The following is a 22764-nucleotide window of genomic DNA, read 5'->3' as shown; positions in this document are numbered from 1 at the left end:
TATTCTTACGCAGGCACAAATAAAATGTTTGAATCCTTAAAGAGAAAACCAGAGCTGTGATGGTGCCCTCGTGTGGCTCAGGAGTTTCCCTTCTCTGGGAACACAAAGTTCCCTTGCAGTTGCTTTGTCTTTAAACTGCTTCAGCGTGAATAAAAGGAGATTAAAACTGAGTGACAAACTTGGCTTTAGACTTAAAAATGTGCTGGTATTAGAGGCAAGAAGCAGTAGCCTGAATGGAATGTCCATACACAGGTTGGGATGGAGGGATGGGGTTGAAAAGTGTAGCTGAAAGAGATACCAAAAAGAAGCTAGTAGAGAAAAGGTAAACTACATGTCCTCACCCTGTCCCAAACACCAGCAATTAGGAGATCTTTGCTGTCTCTTCTTTCAGGAAGGTATTAGTCTCTAGTGTAAATAAACTTACCTGTGGAAATGGCTGTAGGATATGAATTAAGAGCTTTGTGGTATTTATTTATTAATGACACTTGACACTTGAGCAACAAAGACATCCAGGATTTGTAAGGCAAGGCTAAAACATAAGAGAGCAAACCCTGAGTCAGCATCCGAGCGAGCAGTCTGGAAGAAGGAGCTGCCTGGGGTGGAGCTACCTGGGATGGGCTCAGTACTCCTCTGCCATGGGGTTCCTGACATCCACTTTGGAAGCCATCTCTGTCAGAAGAGCAAAAGTGGATTAACGTCCCCTCCCCCCCCCATGCTCCACATTGATGTGGGAAGGCTATTTGCATGCTGCTCTGTGCCCTGAGACTGAGGGATGATCTGACTTGACAAAATAAGCAGAGGAACCCCCGTGAGGGACAAATCTTTTTGGCTTCTGAAGGAAGATCCCAGCCATGCAGCTGTCCTGTAGTTTCTCTCCAGCCTGTGATAGTTGCTATGGAGCTACTTGAGCAACAAAGACATCCAGGATTTGTAAGGCAAGGCTAAAACATAAGAGAGCAAACCCTGAGTCAGCATCCGAGCGAGCAGTCTGGAAGAAGGAGCTGCCTGGGGTGGAGCTACCTGGGATGGGCTCAGTACTCCTCTGCCATGGGGTTCCTGACATCCACTTTGGAAGCCATCTCTGTCAGAAGAGCAAAAGTGGATTAACGTCCCCTCCCCCCCCCATGCTCCACATTGATGTGGGAAGGCTATTTGCATGCTGCTCTGTGCCCTGAGACTGAGGGATGATCTGACTTGACAAAATAAGCAGAGGAACCCCCGTGAGGGACAAATCTTTTTGGCTTCTGAAGGAAGATCCCAGCCATGCAGCTGTCCTGTAGTTTCTCTCCAGCCTGTGATAGTTGCTATGGAGCTGCCACTAACGTGTTTCGATTTCATCAGTTCTGCTTAGCTGTCAGTAAATACCCTGTGTTCTGCTCTTCCAGGAGACCATGTGAGATACCGATTTGAGATGGAGCTGGTGAGGATGGGCTTTGACTTGCAGAACGTCTGGCGCGTCTCTGACATCAACAACAATTACAAGTGAGTGTTTCACCACCATGCTCTCCCTACTCTCCTCTCTCACAGTCTTCCCTTTGCAATCCCGGTGCAGAGCAGTGGATGAGTCAGGCTCCAGCTAATCCCCCTTCCTGGCCTTGATAACCCTCGGGCAGATCAGCATATGAGCCAGATCCCCTTTCCTTTCCGCCTTTCACATTGTGGAATTGAAGAAGGGGTACAGCCCAAACGTCAGAGCTAGTAGCAATTGTAAATGCTGACTCAGGTAGTTTATAATGTGGTGGCCATAATTCATCCTTGAAGACACTCTGGAGTCTTGAAGGAACTGCCCATAGTAGGGCCGCCATTCTGGTCAGTGGTTCTCTCTAAAATGCTTGCACTGTTTGAAATGAAAAGTACAAAGTTTTCATGAAGTTGGGCAGCTATTCAGCTCTGAGAAACCGGGGGCAAGCCAGCGGAGAGCTGTCATGATGCTCGGAAGTCTGGGGCATGAGTGAGGTTTGTCCAGTCTGGTGCAGAAGAGGTCAAAGGGTGATCTGCCAGCACCCTGCAGCCACTGGAAGGGCAGTTACAAAGGTGATGGAGTGAAACTCTTCTGACGGTGGCAGATAACTGAACAATGGGCAATGGCCACAAGGTGCAGCTTGGGAGGTTCGGATTGGACATGGGAGGGGAAAAAAAAAATCATTCCCCAGGAGTGTGGTGCTCTGCTGGGGCAGATCCTCAGCAAGCTGGGGGCTTTCCATCATTTGAATGTTTCAAGTCTGAGATGATCTAGTGTTGGAGGTGGTCCCCTGTGAGTGGGTGGCTGGAGTGGAGATCCCTAGAAGGTCTTTCCCACCTACACATCAGTGATTCCAGCCTGTCGCCGTCTCCTGGAGAAGAGCACAGGAGCTCTTGGAGAAGTGCTTCTGCATTCTTTGCAGCAGGTGGCATTAAGCCAACAGGACTTTATTAAGCTTTGACAGACATACTCATTTCTGCATTCCCTATAATCCTTTTCTTGAAATGACTGGTATCCCTCAGTCTTTTCTCTGTCTCAGCCAGCAAAGGCAACCCCATCACCTATATATCGGACAGTTCAGGTCACTGGTTTCTTGTGGAGACCATGAGAAGCCCTGGGCACGCTGGCCTGGGGAAATCCCAGTGGAATGTTGCAGTTCGCTGCCTGTTCACTTCTCTCTTCCTCAGGAATCCAGGCAGCAAGCACTAGTTTTGGGGTTTGATTTACTGTTTCTACTTGGCCGTGCTGACCACATCATTGCTTTTGGACTGTTAATGTGACTTTGATGGCATCCTTGGAGAAACTGCCTAAATGCCAAATAAAAAATTGTTTTCCTGAACTGTTCAGTTTTTGGATGCAGGGTCTGCAGGTCCCTGCCCTAGGCAGAGTCACTGCATGCCTTTGAGAGCAGTCAGGCTTTCTCCTGCTGCTCGATTTTGGGATGTGGTTCCCTCTGACTATTTCAGAATTAGACTTAGATCGACCATCTGGTTTGCTTCCTGGCCAGCAATACACAGCAATTAGCCAACTTCTCTAAAGGCAGATGTTTTATTTTCAACCAAACCAGGGAAGAAAGAACTTGAAACAAACCTCAGCAAGGTGGATGCAGGCCTGGTTTTGCTTTCCCCCATCTGCTGAGTTCCTACCTGGGGATCCTGGCAAGTCACAGCTTCCTGCAGACATCCCAGGATCTCAAAGGTGGTGAAATTGGCTTGTGCAACCCAAACCAGTTCTCTCTTGCTGCTTTGGGGAGTGTGTCTTTAAATCCTGCCTTGGCTTTTGATCATTACCACCTGCCTCTATTCACAGGAATCTGGTTACTTTTTAACTGTTTATAGTCCTTTTATCTTTTATTTCCCAGCATTGGCAAAACAGTGTTGTTAGAGACAGGATACTCCAAGGTAATGGCTTTGTTCGTTGTCTTTCAAGTCTGTTCCGAGATGTCCTTATCTGGAAAATATTATCTTCTTCCTGGCGACAGCTGTCATAAAATTAGAGCAATACAAGCATATAATAACCACTCCTTCCGCCTAGATAAATTATACTATTTCAGCATACAATGATAATAAAATCTTTACATGATCTCTCTGGGGCTCTCACATCTTCAGTGATCTGTATACCTGGAGACATTCTGGCATCTGGGACACCCATGCTGGCCCAGGCAGGAGTTGTTTCCTATCGGCCTTAATGCTGCTGGGTTTGGTGCACGCGTCGTTCCTCCAGAAATGAAGAAAACATTCACCTTGCATTCGGTGTTGGTGCTCACTTCCAGCTTTGATCTTTTTACAGTTGTGGTTTTGTTTATTTTTGACTTTATGAGGAGGAAGTTGTCTGAAGTTCTGTGTTTCTGCTTTAAACATCTGATGTTTCCTACTTGTTTCTGTGAGAGCTCTTAATTCATATTTTGTCTTACTTTGTTACAATTCTCTACAAATTTTAATCCTGTACTTTGCTTTTATTGGAAAAGCGATAATTAGTGTTCTTTCTTGTATTTGCCTTACGAATGTGTAGACAATAAGTCTGCAAGGACCATTAGTGATAAAGCTTGTGGTGTTGCATTCTGTGAAGGAAGATCTCTCTTGCCGGACCGGCTGTTACCTTTGTGGCAAGCAGATGCTCATCAGTCATTGTCCATGGACGGGGCTTGTGCCAATTTTGGTGTTTGTGGTGTTAACAGCCACCTATTCATGGGATCAAACCTCACAGTTTCAAAACTGTCTCATCCCATCTTCTGGCTCAGCGTGGTGCTGGGGGCGTCTCGGGCCACTCCTCTGTGACCCACGTTGCTTCGCTGTTGGTCTCTCTTCCGCATGACACATGAGCCTGTTGCACAATGCAGGGACAAGCATGGTTCCCTTTTGGACTCCCTTTGCTGTGAAAAATGGCCATTGAAGTTCTGTACTTATTATCTTTTCAAGAGTTACTGTTTCATTAGAGGAGCTCCTTTCAAATCTTTTGAGAGCCACGTGTTAAAAACCCCACACAAAGCCTAAAAAAACCCGTCTGAAAATCCAAATGGTGGTCAGTCACATGGGCTGTATCTGCCTGTTCAGTGATGTTTCCAGCAAAAACTGTACGTGAGGGGTGACCTCCGTCCACAAAAGCCGTGTTGACTCTTCCCAAGTGCGCTGTATTTACCCTTGCACCAACTGTGACAGTCGGTTGCTTTGTACAGAAGTCACACTCCAGTGGTTTCCCACGTTCGCCCCAGAGACCTTTTTACAAAATGGATATCATGTTTGCCACCTTTCATTCCTCTGGCACCCAAGCCAATGTAAGCAATAGCTTACACATCTTGGTTAATGATTCACCTGGCGCGCATCTGGCTTGCTCTAGAAATGTGGAGCATTATCTAGTTCTGGTGATTAGTTACTCCTCGTTCCTAGCAAATTATTCTAAAAATTCCCCTGCAGTAGTTTCCCCTTTAATTTCTGCTTGTGCCTTGGCCGTTGTGAAACAGGGTTAGGTATGGCAACTTCTCTGTGGGCCCTTCTGCTGAGCACCAACACCAATAGTTTTGATTCTCTGCTGTGGCCTTGCCGATCAGTCAGACCTAAAACTTCAGTAGCGGGCTGATACCTCTGAGATGTTTGAAAAAGGTCTTCGGACTTTTAATCTTAACAGGTCATTGCTCAAAAACTGCATGACATGTCTCATTTCTACTGTTTTTTAATTCAGGTGTGCATTTGTCTCCTCTCATGGCCTTTGGAAACGTTTCTCCTCTCTGAAGGTTGTCCTTTTATTTCGAAAACCCTTCCTTTGTTCACCGTTTAACTCTGCCAGCTCTTTCTGATCTTTTTGGTGCATTTTATAATACCATTGAATAGCATCTTTAAATAACTATCTCATCTGCAAGCTTCCCCTCCGCCTTTTCCGAAACTGTTACCATCAAGGTAGGCTTGTCCCCTCTAAAAATATTGTTGAATTCTGCTGCGTGTTGAGTACTGTAACAAAGTGATTTTTCAGTTATTCTATTTTGTAGAGCCACTTAGGACCAAAGGGACAGTTGTGAACCTTTGTGTTATTTGGCTGATAGCACCAAGAAGCAGCTGATCGTGTCTAAAAATGTCACCTTTGTCTCCTGGGTTATCGTGATGTTTTATATGGAAGCAACACATGGCAATTTCAGCCGTCGCAGCCTTTCTGAATCTCTTCCAGCCTCTTGTGGATGTTGTTACTGTCACTCCAGTGGTTGGTAGTGTAGCCTCAGTGCTATCCTGTTTCTCTTCAGGCTTGGGATTTGCATCTGTGCACGTTCCACATTGCTTGTCGGTGCTGGTAACACTTAGCCTCACACTTCTACCTTCCCATTTTCCTGGAACATGCCACATTTGGTTCACTAGCGCTGGTTTTCCTACAAAGCTTGGACTCTGAAATTTAGGGTACCACTAATAATCTTCCTTGTATCAAGTTCATAAGATGCTCTTAAGCCAACATACCCCTTTATCCTGGCTTTTCAGTTCCTCTACTTTATTTTTTGGAACTCTAGCCTAGAAGCACAAGTCTGTTTGTCTTGACCTCATTGCCTGTTTTTATGCACCCTGCCTAAATTTCGCTTAACTTCATGAGGCTGGCCTGTTTCCTACCTGAATTTTATTGAATTCTGTCTTACTGTTTTTCTAAGGCTACAGAGTTTTAGTGACTTAACTCTTAGAAGACATGCTCCTCAGCCTCTCCTGTATTGCCTCTCCCCAATTTTTAGTTTAAGACATCTCCTGTAATGTTTTATCTCAAGTGCCAGGGCACTGATTCTGTTCTCATTTCGATGAAGCCCGTTCCTGTATACACCTGGCTATTCCAAAAGTTCCTCTGGATCCTAATAGGCACTAACCCTCTGCCACGTATCTTTATCCTCAGTCACGCTTCAACGCTTCTCTAATTGCCTGACCAACTTTATACATGGAATCTGAGGCATTTCAGAGATGTTCAAGCCCAGACATCCTACCACAGACATCCTGGTCTTCAGCTTCTTATCTGACAGCTTTAATTTTGCTTCCTGGATTCTTCTTCCTCACCCTATTGTTCCTATCCCATAGACCAACCGCGCTTTCTGCCTGGGGCTTTCTGAGAAGCTGTCTAGACACCGTATAAAGTGCCATCTTCTAATGTGGCAGGCAGTTCCTCACTAGCATCACAAACTAAATAGTACTGAGGGCTGTATCATGCTTATTCCCATTGGCTGGGATAGCCTGGACTCAGGGGAACACCAGGCTGGAGCTGGAGCTTACCAACTGGATAGTTTCAGCCCCTGGATAGTTTCACCCCTCTCATTTTGCTTCCCATCTGCCCTGAAGCATCCCTACTGTGGCAGCTAGAGCTGCTCTTTGATATTCCTTGCCATGTACGGCTTTGCCTGGGCTGCTGGAGCTCAGCTGGTCCAGCCTCCAGGCAGTGCTTTGTCTCTGAAGCCTGCGACCTGCCCTGCATGCAGCCGTATGCTGCAAGCGGCAGGGGCAGGATAGCAGCTGCAGGAACCGTGAAGCCCCTGCACTCCTGGATTCTTACACGTGCTTGATTCTGCTTGTATTGTGCTCTCCCCTTCTCCCCAGCACTCTCTTTGGCTGCCCCTTCTTGCCCCGCTGATAATATACTTGCAGTTGGGTTTTTGACATTTTTCTTGGGACTTAAGCATTTGCGGTGCTGTTGCCTCTTCTCATCTCCCCCACCCTCCCCAACCAAATTTCCATTTCAGCTGAACTGCTTTACCCTTCAGATTCATTCGCATGCAGGGCTGCTCTGGTACCGCAGCTCTGCTTGTTGAAGTGTTGGGTGTCCCCTGCTATTAGCTGTGCACGCCATGAGTTTCTTCCGCAGGGGGCCAGGTTGGTAGGGACTTGCCCATCACATTCCTCCTGCCGCTGGCATGCGTTCAGATGTGTATTAGGAATCCAGTTTCTGGCACTCCACCAAGCAAGATACTTTTTTACATCTCCCTCATGTCGTTTTATTATAGCATGCACCAAATCACCATCGCCATCTTTCTGGGTAGAGTTACAGAATCACAGAATCATGGAATCCTAGGTTGGAAGGGACCTCAAGGATCATCTGGTCCAGCCTTATGTCTTCCTCACAGAGAAAGGTGCAAAGCTTATCAGTGGCAACTGGTTTTCTGCAAGGCAGAAAGCGTCAGATAGCCATTTACCAGAAGCTGTGTGTGTTTCTGGGTTTGCAAGTGCTGCAAGAAAACCAAAACCCCACATGAATTAATGACTGTTCCCCTAAACCCTCATGAATTCTTAAATCCAGAGGATGTTCCAAAGGCATCCTTGGGAACTACTGGAGTACTTGCTATGTGCCCAGAGGTGAGGCCTGAGGTGAAAGGAGGTTGTCTTCTCTCAGCTCATTCCTGACAGCTTTTTTTCGGGTCACTTTTCCCATGTTGAGACTCTACCGAGACAGATATGAAGAGGAAGAGCCAAAGTCCTGTATGATGAGTTCGGGGAAATGCGAGCAGCTCCTGCCCTCTCTCTGCACAGCTTCTCCAGTGCAGATTTTTGATTGCCAAGTCCTCACCTTGCGTTTGTGCTTTCTTTTTTCCAGGCTTTGTTCCAGTTATCCCCAGAAGCTGCTGGTCCCCGTCTGGATCACCGATAAGGAGCTAGAGAATGTGGCTTCGTTTAGGTCATGGAAGAGGATCCCTGTGGTGGTGTACAGGTAAACATAAAGCCGAAGCAGCACTCTCCCCCTGACCAACAACAGCTGCCCTTTTCCTTGTAGCCTCTTGCGGGGCGCTGCAACGCCAGGTTAGCAGAGCGTGTGTACGGTGCTGCAGAGTGAGGCGTGACAGCGATAGCCGCACCCTGGTCCTCGCACTGCACATTCCTTTTGCCTCCCTCCTGAAAACATGCCGCACTCAGGCCTCCTCCTCCTCCCAGCACCCGCATCAGCCTCTCTGTGCACTCAGTCTGCGATGGTAGCGCAGGGTGTTCTCTAGGTGGGAGAAACAACATTCCAGTGACTGTTGCTTCCTCCCTGCTTTGGGTTAGATCTGAGGATGTGGGTGACTTTCCTCCTATGGGAGACATGGCAAGAGCACTGTGTCTAGTTAAGGTTCTCTTTGTTTGAGTTTCCAAACTTTTTCACAGATTGGTCCTTGCCTAGCTGCCACTTTGAAAAGAAGTCTGGGCCAAAATAAGCCACTGTATGGTCCCACTCTCAACTAGGTGTTCAGGCCTGGGTGTACCCTTTACTGCCCAGGTGCAAATCACTTCTGTTTCAACTGACTTCTGAGACTTTGACAACATTTAGGTAACAGAAGGAAATGTTTGTTTGTGGCTGAACTTTTTTGATTCAATAGCTGGTAAATATACAGAGTACCTATTCCCTGGTCAGCCTCCCAAAAATACTCAATATGGGGGGATGCAGGAGGCTAGGCAGCAAATAAAGCAGGGCTTTTCAGCGGAGGGGATTGGTTTCTCATCAAAAATACCTGCTAGGAGACCAACACGTTTGAAACTAACAGGAGACTGGTTGATTAGGTGCACCCAGTCAGCATGTGTGCTTTAAGGTACGTGATGGTTTCTAGCCTGAGACTCTGTGTTAGCCATTGCTAAATCCAAATATAAAAAGCTTTGAAAACATCAGAGCGGCACAGCAGAGGACAGCCCTGGGAGATACAAAAGCCAGGAAACAAGCCCCATGAATTTACACGCCTCTTAATTCCGCATCTTCATGCTGTGTGGTTTGCTGTTAGATGGTGGCAAACCACAGTGTATTACTTCTTTTGCAAGAACTAAATTCTGCAGCAGAGTAATAATGAGCTCTGCTTATCGTATGGAGCCTTTCTCTCTTTGTAGCCAAGTCAGCTAAGAAGTTAATTGTATTTGTGATTACTTTTGCTAAAAATGGCCCAGCACTGGAGACTGTCCCAGTGTGCCTCCCCACCCAAGGGCAAAGCTGTGTCTTTTTGCTACTCTAACAATTATTTTGTTCCTCGCTTTACTGTAATGGTACCCAGTAATTTACAAGCTGAGCTGCAACCCTTTGCAGCCTGGATCAGATTAGAAGATGCCAACAAGCGATGTTACAAGATTGGACAAGTGCTTGCCCATCTGTGTATCTCATTTTCATGCACTTTTTAGCCTTTGCTCTCAGGATTGAAGTCTCTTGGCCAGGAGGGTCCGCGAGGGCCATGGCTGTTTCTGGGGTGCCTTGGGAGGGCAAGGGAAGAAAGGAAAAGCCTCACACTTGGCTCTTCCTCATCGATGGTAGTTCAGTTGAGAGTGGACAAGTGGGCTCAGGTGTGTGCATCCAGGGATGTGGGAGCCACAGGACTGTTTGGTAGGCTTCGGAGCTTTTGGAGAACAAGGCTGAATTCATTAGGTCACAGTCAGATCTGTAAAATGTGACGCCAAAGGTACCACGTTATCAGTTTTCTTACAAAAAGTCTAATTTAGCTGTTAAGCAAAGCAGAACTTCAGGTCTCCATCTCAGAGTCCTCAGTGGAGATGCACAGTAGAGATGCAGGAGCCTCCAGGCACAATTCACTTTTAAAACAACACGAAGGATGCAATTAATTATTTAGCTGACTACAGAGGCAGGCAGGCCCTGTGTGCCAGCTGCTCCTCCTTGTTACGCTCTGTCTACGCAGCCTCCTTCAGAAGACCTTGGGACTGCATTAGTGAGAGAGCTCCTTGCAGATGCTCCGCATCGCCTTTGCCCCTGTTCGTGCTGCGGTGGCTGTCAGGGAAGCAGCAGGCAAACAGCAGACGTTGGTCCAGCCTCATGGTCTCAGGCTTTCAGATGGTGCCAGAGTGAGCCAAGGGTTTAACCCAGAGACTCAGGAGATGAAAGCACTTGCAGGCATGCGTCTCAGTTGGGAACCTTTAGGTGACAGCTTTGTAAACCCTCTCTCTGCTCTTTCTTATGTGTTAAGTTGAGCATTGGGAATGAGCACTCTTATGGCCAGAAAATAAGAGAGGGGACTCGATTAGTTAATGCTTTCTGGATGATTGCTACAGGCTGAAATGGTGTGTACTGACAGCATCAGATGTGCTCTGGCCTTGGGCTCTGAATGGATCTGGGAGTAAAAGCTCAACTGATCAACTACAAAGGCACCTCATACTCCAGCTTTGGATTCTGAAAGGGTCTCAAGTCATTAAGATGAAACTGAGGATCCCTAAGAAATAATTTTGTCCACGTAAATTAAAATACTGTGGCACCTCCTGCCATCCTAGTTTCAAGAAGGGAGCTTTTTACACAGAGGATAACCTCCACAAAAATCCTCAGTAAGAGGAGACCTGGAATGCTGCGAATGCTCATGCTGGGGACGTGTGGTCATTCCCCTGACCTGGGAAGCTCATTGCAAGCTTGTTGTGGTTTTGGTTCGTCTGCTGGCACCTGCTGCACTTTCTGCTGGCTGATGAGTTTGTGCTCATCCATGCTGGCCACATTTCCTTGTGTTTAGGGGCATGTCATTATGTCTCTTGAAACTGGCTACCTCAAGGCCATTCCCTGCCCGGCGTTTACAGCAGTGCTGAAAAGGTTGTGCTACCAAGAAGTTCACTGAATTTAATCAGACTCTTGGGCAATGTTTTTAGTGTTGCATTAAGCAGGCCACCACTGACTTCAAGTGGCCTACACAGCCATGCTCTTCTACCCTCTGTGCCCCGAAGCGGTGCCGTTGCCTCCAAACAGCCTGCTGGGAGCAGTCCCTGGCACAGCACCTGCATTTCCCAAAAGCATGCTCAGGTGCTGTGTGGGAAAGTGCTGATTGGCACAGGCCAAAAGCTGTGGGTGTGCCACAAACAAGCTTGGATGATCACAGGCTGGTGCTTAAGTCCACACCTTGGCTCTGTTTCATTTACTAATATAAACAAAGCCTCTGCTGCTGTCTGCATTAACCATCCCTGAGTGATCCTGAAGACGGGAATAGATCTCCTGGGAGTGACTGCTCTGCAAGTCACCTTGCAAAACAAAACAGCAGCAGGGGAGGGCACTGAAGGAAAAAGGACCTCGCAGTATTTTGACTTAGCTGAGCATGTGGAAGTCTTCATCAGTATTATCTATGCGATGTCATTAATGGTAATACATTTGCTACGTTTATTGATAAGTTGCCTCAGGAGAATAAGGGGGGCCTTGTCTTTGAGAAGCAAAATCATTCCTGCAAACTGCAGTAGCTGCTGGTGAGATGCTGTGCCCCACTGTTCGGAGGCGTTCAAAGCCTTGCTGCATTTTCTTGGGGTGCTGCCTTGCAGCAAATGACGCGAACAGGCGCTGTCATCCTCTGTGGAACAGCGGAGCCCCTCATAGGGGGGCAGGAGAAAGAGAGAAGCCTTCAGAGGTGCCACTGGTAGCCCTTGCTGGCAGCTGAGCAGCTGTGGGTGACGGGCTGAGGCTTGCGCTACTGCGCTTTAGGATCTGGAGTGTTACATCCCCTGCTTTGCCACCAGTGTGACTTTTTCAGAGGTGTTGACAAAAAAAATAACACTGGGCTGTGGCTTGTCAGGCGCTTTATCTGCATCTTTTTTCTTACTCCAGCTCATCCGCAGAAGGGTGGTGGGAGAGGGAGGGGCGAGCACTGTTGTGGAGAACGGAGGTGCGGGGCTGTCGAGTCTGTTCTCCTGCCTCCAGGAAGGGCCAGGCACCCAGAGCAGCGTCTTGGGGAAGTGTAACGAACGGGACAGGTACGCAGGTCTTCGTCCCTGGTGCGTCTTTGGAGCAGCCGGTTCCCTGCTTAGGTTGTCTCTATAGCAAAGCTCTCCTATACCTCTGGTTGTCCTTGCCACCCTTCTCTGGAGGTCTGAGTCCTACATTATCCTTTTTGAGATGGATTAGTGAGAAATTTGTGTAATTTTAAGACTCGTAAGGTATGGTGCTGTAATATTTTCTGTCTTAACTGTTTCCAAAGAACTGCTGTCACATTCTTAACATTTTACTTCTCTTGAGCATTGAGCTGAGGCTTCGAGAGCTCCACAGTGGCTTCAAAGTCTTTGTTGCCGGAAGGCCAATGGTACTCTGGGGTGCATTAAGAAGAGTGTGGCCAGCAGGTCGAGGGAGGTTCTCCTCCCCCTCTACTCTGCCCTGGTGAGACCCCACCTGGAGTACTGTGTCCAGTTCTGGGCTCCCCAGTTCAAGAAAGATGAGGAACTCCTAGAGAGAGTTCAGAGGAGAGCAACAAGGACGACAAGGGGACTGGAGCATCTCCCCTTTGAGGAGAGGCTGAGAGAGTTGGGCTTGTTGAGCCTGAAGAACAGAAGACTGAGAGGGGATCTCATCAACACATACAAATATCTTAAGGGTGGGTGTCACAAGGACAGAGCCAGACTCTTCCCAGTGGTGCCCAGTGACAGGAAAAGGGGCAATGGGTACAAACTGAAACGTAAGAGTTGTCAGTTGAATATGCGGAAAAATTTCTTTACTCTGAGGGTGACGGAACACTGGCACAGGCTGCCCAGGGGGGTTTTGGAGTCTCCTTCTCTGGAGATATTCAAAGCCCGCCTGGATGACGTCCTGAGTAACATGCTCTAGGAGAATCTGCTTTAGCAGGAGTGTTGGACTGGGTGATCTCCCGAGGTCCATTCCAACCCTTGCCATTCTGTGAGATTTGGCCACTGCTTTGTACCAAACTGCTCCGTGTCATAGCTGGGGTCATGTTTCAAATATCTGTAAATAATTTTCACTTATTAATACTAAATTCCATGCTCTATTTCTATCACCCGGTATCATGAGAGCCTTTGCAACTTTTTCCAGGCAGCCACAGGCTCTCCCGGATAATTCTGTATCACCAGCAGTTTTGTCACTTGATCACCCGTTCCCTTTCCAGGCCATTTGTGAATGACTTGACTAGTGTGTTCATCTGAAAAATGAGCGCTTCTTCCTACTTCAGGCCTTCTGCCAGGCGTCAGTAAGCAACAGCCAGGGTAGGGTTCACGTTTTAGGGGTTGTTAATAAACACCAGCTTGGGCCTCCACCCAGAAACTAACCAGTCTGATGCTGAGTGAGCTAATCTTTCTAACTTAAAAGTGATACGTGGAATGGTTTAACAGCCACTACATACTTTAAGGGAGGGGAAAAAAAAAAAAAAGAAAGATAATGGGAGAACAGAACAGTATTAAATAACTATTACTGTCCCAAAGTACAATCAGAATTATTTAAAGTCCTCCTCTCTGGTTTAATATATAAATATTTACATATCTATAAACAATACGTATTTTTTGTATATTATGGTCATAGGTAATACATATAAATATATTATTGTAAATACAAATATAAAACCAGCTTAGTAGAGCAATGGCTAGAACAACTGGCAGCTTCCCCCGTGCTGCAGAAACTCCCTGTTTGTGCCAGTGATAGTCGTGTCCCAGGGCACAGCCATCGATCCTTGAGGTGAGGCCCCGTGAGCAGCAGCTGCCCCCAGAGCTTCCACCATCCACAGGCACTGGCTGTTCCCCACAGCCACTCCTGCAAGCATTGTGGTGACCTGCTCCTCTGCAACCTCACTAGCCGTTCCAGCCGCTCCTGCGCTACTGGCAGCCATCTCCTGTTCCTCACCGTTCTCATGCAAGTGACAGCCTCCGTGTCACTGCTTTTGTTACGAATAATGGTTATTTGAAATGCCCTGCCGTGTTTCACTGCTTGAATGCAAGAGTAAATGCATTGGATGAAGCAGGGAGGAGGGCTGTGCAGGTGCTGGCTGTGCGTAGGTGAAGTTCGCAGGGGTTGTTCTTCACCTCTCCAGGGGGCTTCATTAGGCTCTCGCTTCCCTTGCAGGCACGTGCGCAACGGGGCAGTGATCGCACGCTGCAGCCAGCCTGAAATCAGCTGGTGGGGCTGGCGAAATGCTGACGACGAGTATCTTGTGACATCTATTGCCAAAGCCTGTGCCTTGAACCCTGGAGTAAAGGTACCCGGTGGCATGCAGCACAACGGGAGCAGCGATGGCAGCGAGGCCTGCGATGCCGACTTTGGTGAGACAGCTTACTCCCTTCCACTCTCTCCTAAATGTGTGAATTATCCAGCGCGTCCTACACCTAAACATTGCTGTTGCTGCTAACAGGGGTGTTACGATGCAAGGCTCAAGCCCGATACCCAGAGGGATCCTCTGGGCCCTGTTGCACCTTGACTGTGGTGTGGGGGACAGGGTGATGGGCTCGTTCACGGCCCATGTGGGGTGGCACCGGAGGGAGGTGCCAGGAACTCATCCCCTGCTGTCTCTGCAGACTCGTCCCTGACCGCCTGTTCAGGTGTGGAGAATGCAGGAACTCCTCAGAAGCTGCTGATTCTTGATGCCAGGTCCTACACTGCAGCTGTGGCCAACAGAGCGAAGGGAGGCGGCTGCGAGTGTGAAGGTACGGGGCCCTAAGCACATCCCGGAACATCTTCCTCTGGGGCTTGCGTTATTGAGTGGGGCCTAGAGCGCAGCTGGCGGTTGGGCCAGCGTTTTGGTACTCGGTCTCTGGAAGCAGGTTCTCCCTCTCGCTGGTGCAAAGTGCGTTATTTCAGGTACATCACTGCTGGCCTGCAAGGCTTTTGTAGAAAACCAGCCTGCCTGGAGACCAGAACTGGTGCTGTGAGGGCACAGCTAAACTAAGCGTCTGGAGGCAGTGGCTGCAGCAGCAGTGGCTTGCTCTGAATGTTCCTGTCTCTGTTCTGTTCAGAGTATTACCCAAACTGTGAAGTCGTGTTCATGGGCATGGCCAACATCCACTCCATTCGGAACAGTTTCCAGTATCTGCGTGCTGTCTGCAGCCAGGTGCCAGACCCAAGCAAGTAAGTGACTGATCTCCAGCTGACTTTGATGCCATATCTGTCAAGGTCCTGGGGGGTTTTCCCCCCCTCTTCCTTTTTCTTATCGCAGGTTTCTACCTCAGAAAATGGAGGGATAGAAAAGTGCTCACAGTGCTTGAATGCTGCTTATTTTGATCCCTGTTAATCCAGAAGGGATTGCAGCGCCGCCTCAGTGTCACTTGGCTGTGTGTCCTCTGAGGGTTTCTAAAATGTAGCTGTATCATGGAAAAATTGAAGTTAGGGGTTGAATTCTTTGCTGAATTCCCAGCCTGTCTAACTCCTCTTGAACATGGTTTAGAAAAGACTGATTTTCACTGAGGACTCCAAAAAGACTTGGCTTAAAATAGATCTCTTTTTTTTTCTTCACTGGAGAGCTAAGCAACCAATTTCTTGCTTTTTGCACACCTTCCAGCTGGCTTTCAGCCCTAGAGAGTACCAAGTGGCTGCAGCACCTTTCTGTCATGCTGAAGGCAGCAGTGCTGGTCTCCAGTGCGGTTGACAGAGAAGGGCGTCCAGTGCTGGTTCATTGCTCGGATGGCTGGGACAGGACTCCGCAGATTGTAGCATTGGCAAAGATTCTTCTGGACCCTTACTACAGGACCATGGAGGTACCAATTGTGCTACGCTGCTATTTCATGTCTGTTAAAACACAGCTTTTGTCTTGGAGTCTCCAGAGAAAGGGGCAGGATTGCATTTGGCAATAAGCTCAGTGGCATTTCAGAGCTACTGTTGTGGGTGTTGGGTTTTTCTGTGTCCTCTTCCTGCCTGTTTTCAGTGGACTGTACCTCACTCTTCCGCCCAGCTTGGTGAGGTACTGTGGTAAACACCCTCTCATGTGCGAGGTACAGCTGCTTCCCTACTCTTAACGGTGCATATTCTCTGAGCTGGTTATTGTATAGGAATTGCAGCTGTAGGTTTGTCTTTGGAAACCTCTGACATTCAGGTGGCTCTGCTCCCAACCAAGTGTCGGTGCAGCCTCCTTTCCAGCCTTCCCAAGTCCTGAGTTTGCCTGGCACTGCTGGCGGATGGGGCTTGCCTTGTCCTGCCACATGCCTACAGCAAGGTGTCTGTAGTTAGGAGGGGTTTTGTTTTTCCTCTGTTCACAGGGCTTCCAGGTGCTTGTTGAATCAGATTGGCTGGATTTTGGCCACAAGTTTGGTGATCGCTGTGGTCATCAGGAGAAGGTGGAAGATCAGAATGAGCAGTGCCCAGTTTTTCTCCAGTGGCTGGATGCTGTTCATCAGCTTCTGAAGCAATTTCCTTGCCTCTTTGAATTTAACGAAGCTTTTTTGGTAAGAAATACGTATGCAAACATCTCTATCCCTTGCCAGATGTGAGCAGAGGCAGAGGAAAGGCTGTGATATTTTACAGTGGTGTAGTTGAAACAAAACCAAAATTGAATTCTTTAAAAACGGGAGAGTGTCTTCGTATCCTTGCTGTGTGGGTCCAGCCCTGCCCTTCCTTGTGGTATCTTGACCTAGTTCTGTACATGTGGTGCTTCTGCCGGCCTCTGTTTAGTGCTTGCAATTTCCTCCTCCTCCTCCTCCCAGTGGGTACTGCAGGCTTGGAGCACCTAGCAGATTGCACAGCGGTGAAGGGTTTATATTCTCTGGTTTCTTTGAATCGCTGCTTCTCCAGGTCCCTTTCTAGCCCAGTGAATTCAGATACTATCTTGCAGCCCTGTTTCGATTAAAAGCCCAATTTGCGTATCTTGGAGCAACAGGAGTCTGAACCGTTTTTAAAAAATAAATTAGGGAGGCGATAGCTATTAATCTCTGTCTTATCAAATAATACAGGTTAGGGTTAGAGGGATGGGTGTGGTATTGGGTGACTGCTGCTCTCATGTTAATCTAAGCGATTGCTGTTGCTATTCCCTGTCCTGCCCTGTGTGGCAGAGGACAGCAGCAGGGTCACCGGCTGGCTGGGAAGTGGATGTGCCAGCCCAGAGGAGTGGAAGGGGTTTTCCCCTGTAGACGGGAGATGCTGTTTCCCGGTGGTCCTGACAGTTGTTCCCCTGGTGATGCTGCAGGTGAAGCTGGTGCAGCACACGTATTCCTGCCTCTATGGGACCTTCCTTGGGAACAGCCCCTGCGAGCGAGAGATGCACAACATCTACAAGCGTACCTGCTCCGTGTGGTCCCTCCTGCGGGCTGGCAATAAGAACTTCCACAATCTTCTCTACATGCCAGGGTCAGAGCAGGTCAGTAGGGCTCCTGGCCCAGCTTTCCAGGCTCCCCACCTGCCAGGCACCAGGGACTGCCTGGGGAGAGACTGGAGGGGTTTCCTTTTGCCTTCTTCTTTGATCCTAAGTGGTTGTTGCAGGTGCTGCACCCAGTGTGCCATGTGCGAGCGCTGCACGTCTGGACAGCAGTGTATCTCCCAGCTTCCTCACCACATCCTCTGGGACAGGATGATATGGACATTTACCTGCCCCCTGGATCACAGAGCCAGGAGTTCAGTGGCAGATGCTTGGACAGGTAGGAGCCTCAGATCTCCGGTCCCAGGTTGCCTCCTACCCACAGGCCTTCTTTCCCTCGTTGTAGTTCCTCTGTTTTACCTCTTGTTCTCATCTTTCCTGTGGGGAGCAAGAGCTCCATAGCATTGTCCCAGCCACTTGGAGAAGAATGTGTACAGCTCCACTGCACCTAAAAGGGCAGACTGCGGAGGCCCTGATGTACCGTTGTGCATTTCAGCTCATACTACTGACCTGCTCCTCCCCACCCACCCCAAGATCTGTAATTAGGAACATTTCCCTTCGCTCATCTTAGTTTTGACTGAAATGAGGGAAGTTTCAGGAGTTTTGTTGTGAGATTTGCTTTGCTTTTGGGTTCTAGATTACCAAAGACAAGATCTATGGATGACCTGCTCTCAGCCTGCGACTCCAGCAGCCCACTGACCCGCACGTCTAGTGATCCAAACCTGAATAACCACTGCCAGGAAGTCCGGGTGGGCCTGGAAGCCCGGCACACCATCGCTGAGGGGGCTGAGCTGCCCCTGGGCGAAGGCAACGCAGTGGCTGCAGGAGAGGCACGGCAGGTAGAGGAGCAAGAGGAAAACGCTCCCCTGCAAGTCAACAACGCTTGTAGCAGCCGCGCTGACCATGAAGGGCATAGCAAGCAACTGAGCAGCTGTGCTTCTGTGCTGGCAAGCGGTGTCTCTCTGGAGACAGAAATGGGAAACGGAACATACACGGAGGAGCTGGATGGCACGTGTCCAGCTCCAAATCCTTCTGGACAGGAAAATGTTGACAAGGTTTCCACCAGTTCCCAAAAGCAGTTAGAAACCGGTCCCCAGGAACCTTTGCAGGCTAGTGGCATGGTGTCCAACAGAGGAGATTGCCCCAAGAGAAACACCACCTGCCCAGACATTCCCAGCCAGGAGTCCCTGGCACCAAGCGCCCCTTGTCAGGGCATCCCAGGCCCTGCCCCACGTGTCCCCTGCCCAGATGAAGACAACAGCAAAGGCGATGCTGGAAGGAGTGTGCCCTGCGAGGAGCCTGGCCGGCTGGGGAGAGTCCCGCTAGAGCAGTGGCGCAAGCCCATTTCCCAGAGCCAAAGCAGTGAGTTCTCCTTCCTGGGGTCCAACTGGGACAGTTTTCAAGGAATGGTGACATCGGTCCCCAATGGGGAGCCTGCACCCAGACACCTCCTCTCCTATGGCTGCTGTAGCAAGAGGCTGAGCAGCAAACCCCTGAGGGCACCAGGCCTGTGCCTCAGTGGCCAGTGGTCTGTCAGAGAAGGTGCGAAATCCTCGGTCTGCCCCGGCCACGTCGGCATGCATTTCGCAGGCCCCACAGGGAAGCCCAGCCGTTCATGGCTACCCTGCCACCTGAAACAAGCATCCGGTCCCAAGCACGTGCCACCAAAATGTCCTTCTCCTGTGCCTCCTCTCTACCTGGACGATGACGGGCTCCCCTTCCCCACGGATGTGATTCAGCACAGGCTGCGGCAGATTGAGGCCAGCTACAAGCAGGAGGTGGAGCAGCTGCGCAGGCAGGTCCGATGCAGCTGCGCCTGGACATCCGCCACTTCTGTGCCCCTCCGGCCGAGCCTCCCATGGACTACGAGGATGACTTTGTAAGTAGCTGCCTCTAACACCCCACCATCGGCCCGCAGCAGTCCCTGCACCCCCATCACACTGCCCCTCCAACCCATGGATCTTGCTCCAACCCATCTCTCTTGCTTTTGGAGCAGATGATTAAGATTGTTCATGTGTTTCCTCAGCCCTGTTCCCCTCCCATCCTCATGCCACCCAGAGGTATCTCTGCTTCTTGAGGGGCCAAGCAATGGCTTCTTCATGGTCACAAATGGTTTACTTCCTTATATGGGGAGCTGTGGGGCCACCCACGTGCCCCTGCAAATGCTGAGTGTGGCTGGAGCAGGGAATGCCCTTGACTCTGTGGCTGAGGCAGCTGAGGGGATTTGTGACTCTTTTTGTAGACATGTCTGAAGGAATCGGATGGCAGCGACACTGAGGATTTCTGTTCTGATCATAGTGAAGACTGTTTGTCAGAAGCAAGCTGGGAGCCTGTTGATAAGAAGGAGACTGAGGTATGTGTCCTGTTACAGCAGCAGGAGAGGATGTTTCTCTCCTGGCAGGTAACTTTTGGTGGTTACAGCAGCAGAGAGTGGGCTGGAAGCAAGGTGGAGAGCAGCCACCCTTGTCCTTTAACACATCCTCTGCTGCGGCAGTGTCTGATGGAAGGGGACCTGGGTGACGGGCTCACTCTGGGCTAGCCCGTTGTGGCCCAAAGCCTGCGCCTGCAGTCCAGAGACCCACTCTGTGTGGTGTTATAAACTGGAAGCTGATGAGGATGGTGTTTGCCCTAGGTCACGCGGTGGGTTCCAGACCACATGGCCTCGCATTGTTTTAACTGTGATTGTGAATTCTGGCTGGCCAAGCGGAGGCATCACTGCAGGTAAACACTGCGATCGCTGTAGTTCCGCTCTTCTCAGGCTGTTTCTTGTGAACCTCACAAAACACTTGTCTGCAGCGTTCGTTCCCTCCGGCTCCTGGGAGAAGGTTTTAGGTCTTTCCTTTATTTGCCAGGCCTCACAAATTCCCTGCAGATTTCCAGTCTACGTTTTTCTTGTTTCTATTTTTCCAAGGCCCATGATCCTTCTCCTGGGTAGTAATGCCTATTAGTCCCAGTTTAGTGCTAGCCAGTTAGCTTGCCCTGGGGAGCACAGTGTATATGCTTTAAGAAACACGCCAACAAGTCGTGAGTAAGGCTGGCACTTCATCCCTGACCTGGATCCTTTGCGCTTGCTGAAGTTTTGCTGTGGTGGTCTCAGCTCTCCCTTCACTGGTTTTCTTGCTCCTCGACAGGAACTGTGGGAACGTGTTTTGTGCTGGTTGCTGCCATCTGAAGTTGCCTATCCCTGATCAGCAGTTGTACGACCCTGTCCTCGTTTGTAACTCCTGTTATGACCACATCCAAGTGTCTCGTGCCAGGGAGCTCATGAGCCAACACCTGAAGAAACCCATCGCCACAGCTTCCAGCTGAATTCCAGACAAGGGACCTGTCTAAGCCCAGCCTTTTCTCTCATGGGTTTGAAGGGTGACTCTGCCTCCACTGTAATTGTGAAGGCTGTTGGTGCAACACTTGAACACCAAGTTTGAATGCACTGTCTTCAGCATCTTACCACCGGTCTGGAGCAGAGGAGCTCAGATTAGAGAGCATGGTGTGTGTCCCCGCTCTGGTACCGGTGGGCCCGTACGTTGTAGTCTGATGACCGAGGGCTAAAGAGGGGATTGCAACCTCTTTCTTTTGTGGGCTGGAAAGCAATGTTTTCACAGATATTGCCTGTGCAAAGTACCCCTAAAGCAATAGAAAGGCATGTTTAGAACCAACCCCCCCTACAATGGCAGGGCGCCATATGAGAAGGAAGAGGGCAGGCTCCAGGTGGTACTGTGTGCTTTGGAAGGGCCTCAGCCTGGAGCAGGTCTGTCGATTCTCTTTACATGAGTGTGATTTGCGATCAGCTCGGTGAACAAGACTCACTAGCCATTGCTAATGGATCTTCTCTTGGGCATTGAAGAGAAATTCATTCTGGCTGAAAACAGGCTGAGCAGATTTTGCCGGTTTTCGCACTCTGCTAGGATTGGTGAAGGCACCTGACTTTGTCCCTGCCCCCCAACACCACGGGGAGATGGGAGATTGGCTTTTTCACTTCTGCTCTGCCCGTCTGCTTTGTCTGCGGTCGTGTCACAGCCTGGTGCTAACACAGGAATGGCACCCTGATCCTCTCCTGGCATGGAAACAGAACTCGTGTTCCTGTGTTGCTCCTCCTCCCCTTTTCTGCCCTCAGCTCTCCACTTCCTACTGCTCTTTATCCTGAAAACTTGATACCTTGAGGGTATAGGCCATAATGTGTTGTTTTACCTCCTGGAATGTGCTGTCTGGTGTATGTGAGGGTTTCAGTCCAAATGCTGCTATATATTTCTGTGCACTTAATGTAACCCGAAGAAGGGAGAATGAAGCATCGATACCAAAATGGGGGTGGGGAAGGACACTGGCTGACAGAGACACTACGGTCTGTGGTTTTCACTTTAGGATGTACAGCCAAGCTGCAGCGATAAACGTGACGTGTGGCGTCTGTTCAGTGGTGGGAACAATCTCTCTGACTTGCCCCAGCGCTACCTAAAATGCCTCTTGAATTTGACTTCTTTTTCTGTCTCCTGTACAGCGGTCAAAGTTCAGAGTTGCCAAGTTGTAATTGCCTCTCTGCTTCTTCTTTAAACAAGAGAGCAGGAATCCCAACTCATTCTGAGGACAAGGAGCTGGGTTTGGAAAGGAAGAAAGGTTTAGAATGGTGGGCTTCAGGTGGTGGGCTTTCAATCCCTCGATCCCTCGGGGAGTATCCATCCTGCCTCCTGTCTAAGAAACCTGCAGGTGTTAATGAGGAAGAGGAGTTTGAAAGCGGAGTGTTTCTTTACAGAAATGCAGGGTTTCTTTCCAGCTAAATGAAAATGTCTGAGATATTCTGCACCTCATGAGCTGAGACTTCACATCATGGGGGAGGACCTGCGAGGACGTTTGGTCTGCTAACAAGGCAAAGTACTTTACGCTGTTGTGATCTCCCAAATTTTTTGCTAACGGTTTGTCATCTCCGTCAGAGGGAATGGAATAATGACCTTTTCCTGCACTTTGATATGTCAGCCTCTGGTTTTGTAAATCCCAGTAGCGCAAGCAAAGCTAGCATCATCTGAAGACCCTGTACTTACTTGGACTCTGCTTCTTTTCCATACTGGGAACAACCAACATGGCTTTGGGAAGAGAAGGCACCTTGCTTCGGATTCTCCCTTGCCTTGTACCTTGCAGTCATTGCCAGACATGGAAGAGTGACCATTGGGCTGGCAGAAGAAACTGGATGTGCTCCCGTTTTGCACATGTTGGAATGACTGCAAGCAATAAGGAAGCCAGAAACTAGGTACTCCTGGCCCTTCCGTTCAGGCTTTTAGTCCAAACTGCTTTTAGCTCTCGTGAGTTTCAGCGTCACAATGCACTGGCCAAAAACTCTAAAATCAGTTTGATAGCATTGTGACAAACAAAATGTGCTGTACAACTCAAT

General features: G+C 49.2%; 1 protein-coding gene across 1 annotated transcript in view; it reads left to right on the top strand.

The window, feature by feature from the left end:
• MTMR4 (myotubularin related protein 4) overlaps positions 1-22764 on the top strand; it is a 29415-nt gene extending 6651 nt beyond the window's left edge. Inside the window, 14 exon segments of the mRNA XM_035900609.1 lie at positions 1386-1482; positions 8003-8116; positions 14174-14370; positions 14623-14751; positions 15061-15172; positions 15603-15798; positions 16297-16482; positions 17220-17390; positions 17513-17667; positions 18025-19190; positions 19193-19266; positions 19630-19740; positions 20020-20108; positions 20519-22764. Coding sequence (XP_035756502.1) covers positions 1386-1482; positions 8003-8116; positions 14174-14370; positions 14623-14751; positions 15061-15172; positions 15603-15798; positions 16297-16482; positions 17220-17390; positions 17513-17667; positions 18025-19190; positions 19193-19266; positions 19630-19740; positions 20020-20108; positions 20519-20696 — 2975 coding nt within the window. The 3' untranslated portion in view covers positions 20697-22764.

This window comes from Egretta garzetta, unplaced genomic scaffold (assembly GCF_000687185.1).
Source record: "Egretta garzetta isolate BGI_Z169 unplaced genomic scaffold, ASM68718v1 scaffold108, whole genome shotgun sequence".
NCBI lineage: Eukaryota > Metazoa > Chordata > Aves > Pelecaniformes > Ardeidae > Egretta > Egretta garzetta.
The sequence above is the reverse complement of the archived record's forward strand: the minus strand, read 5'-3'. Positions and strand labels throughout refer to the sequence as shown.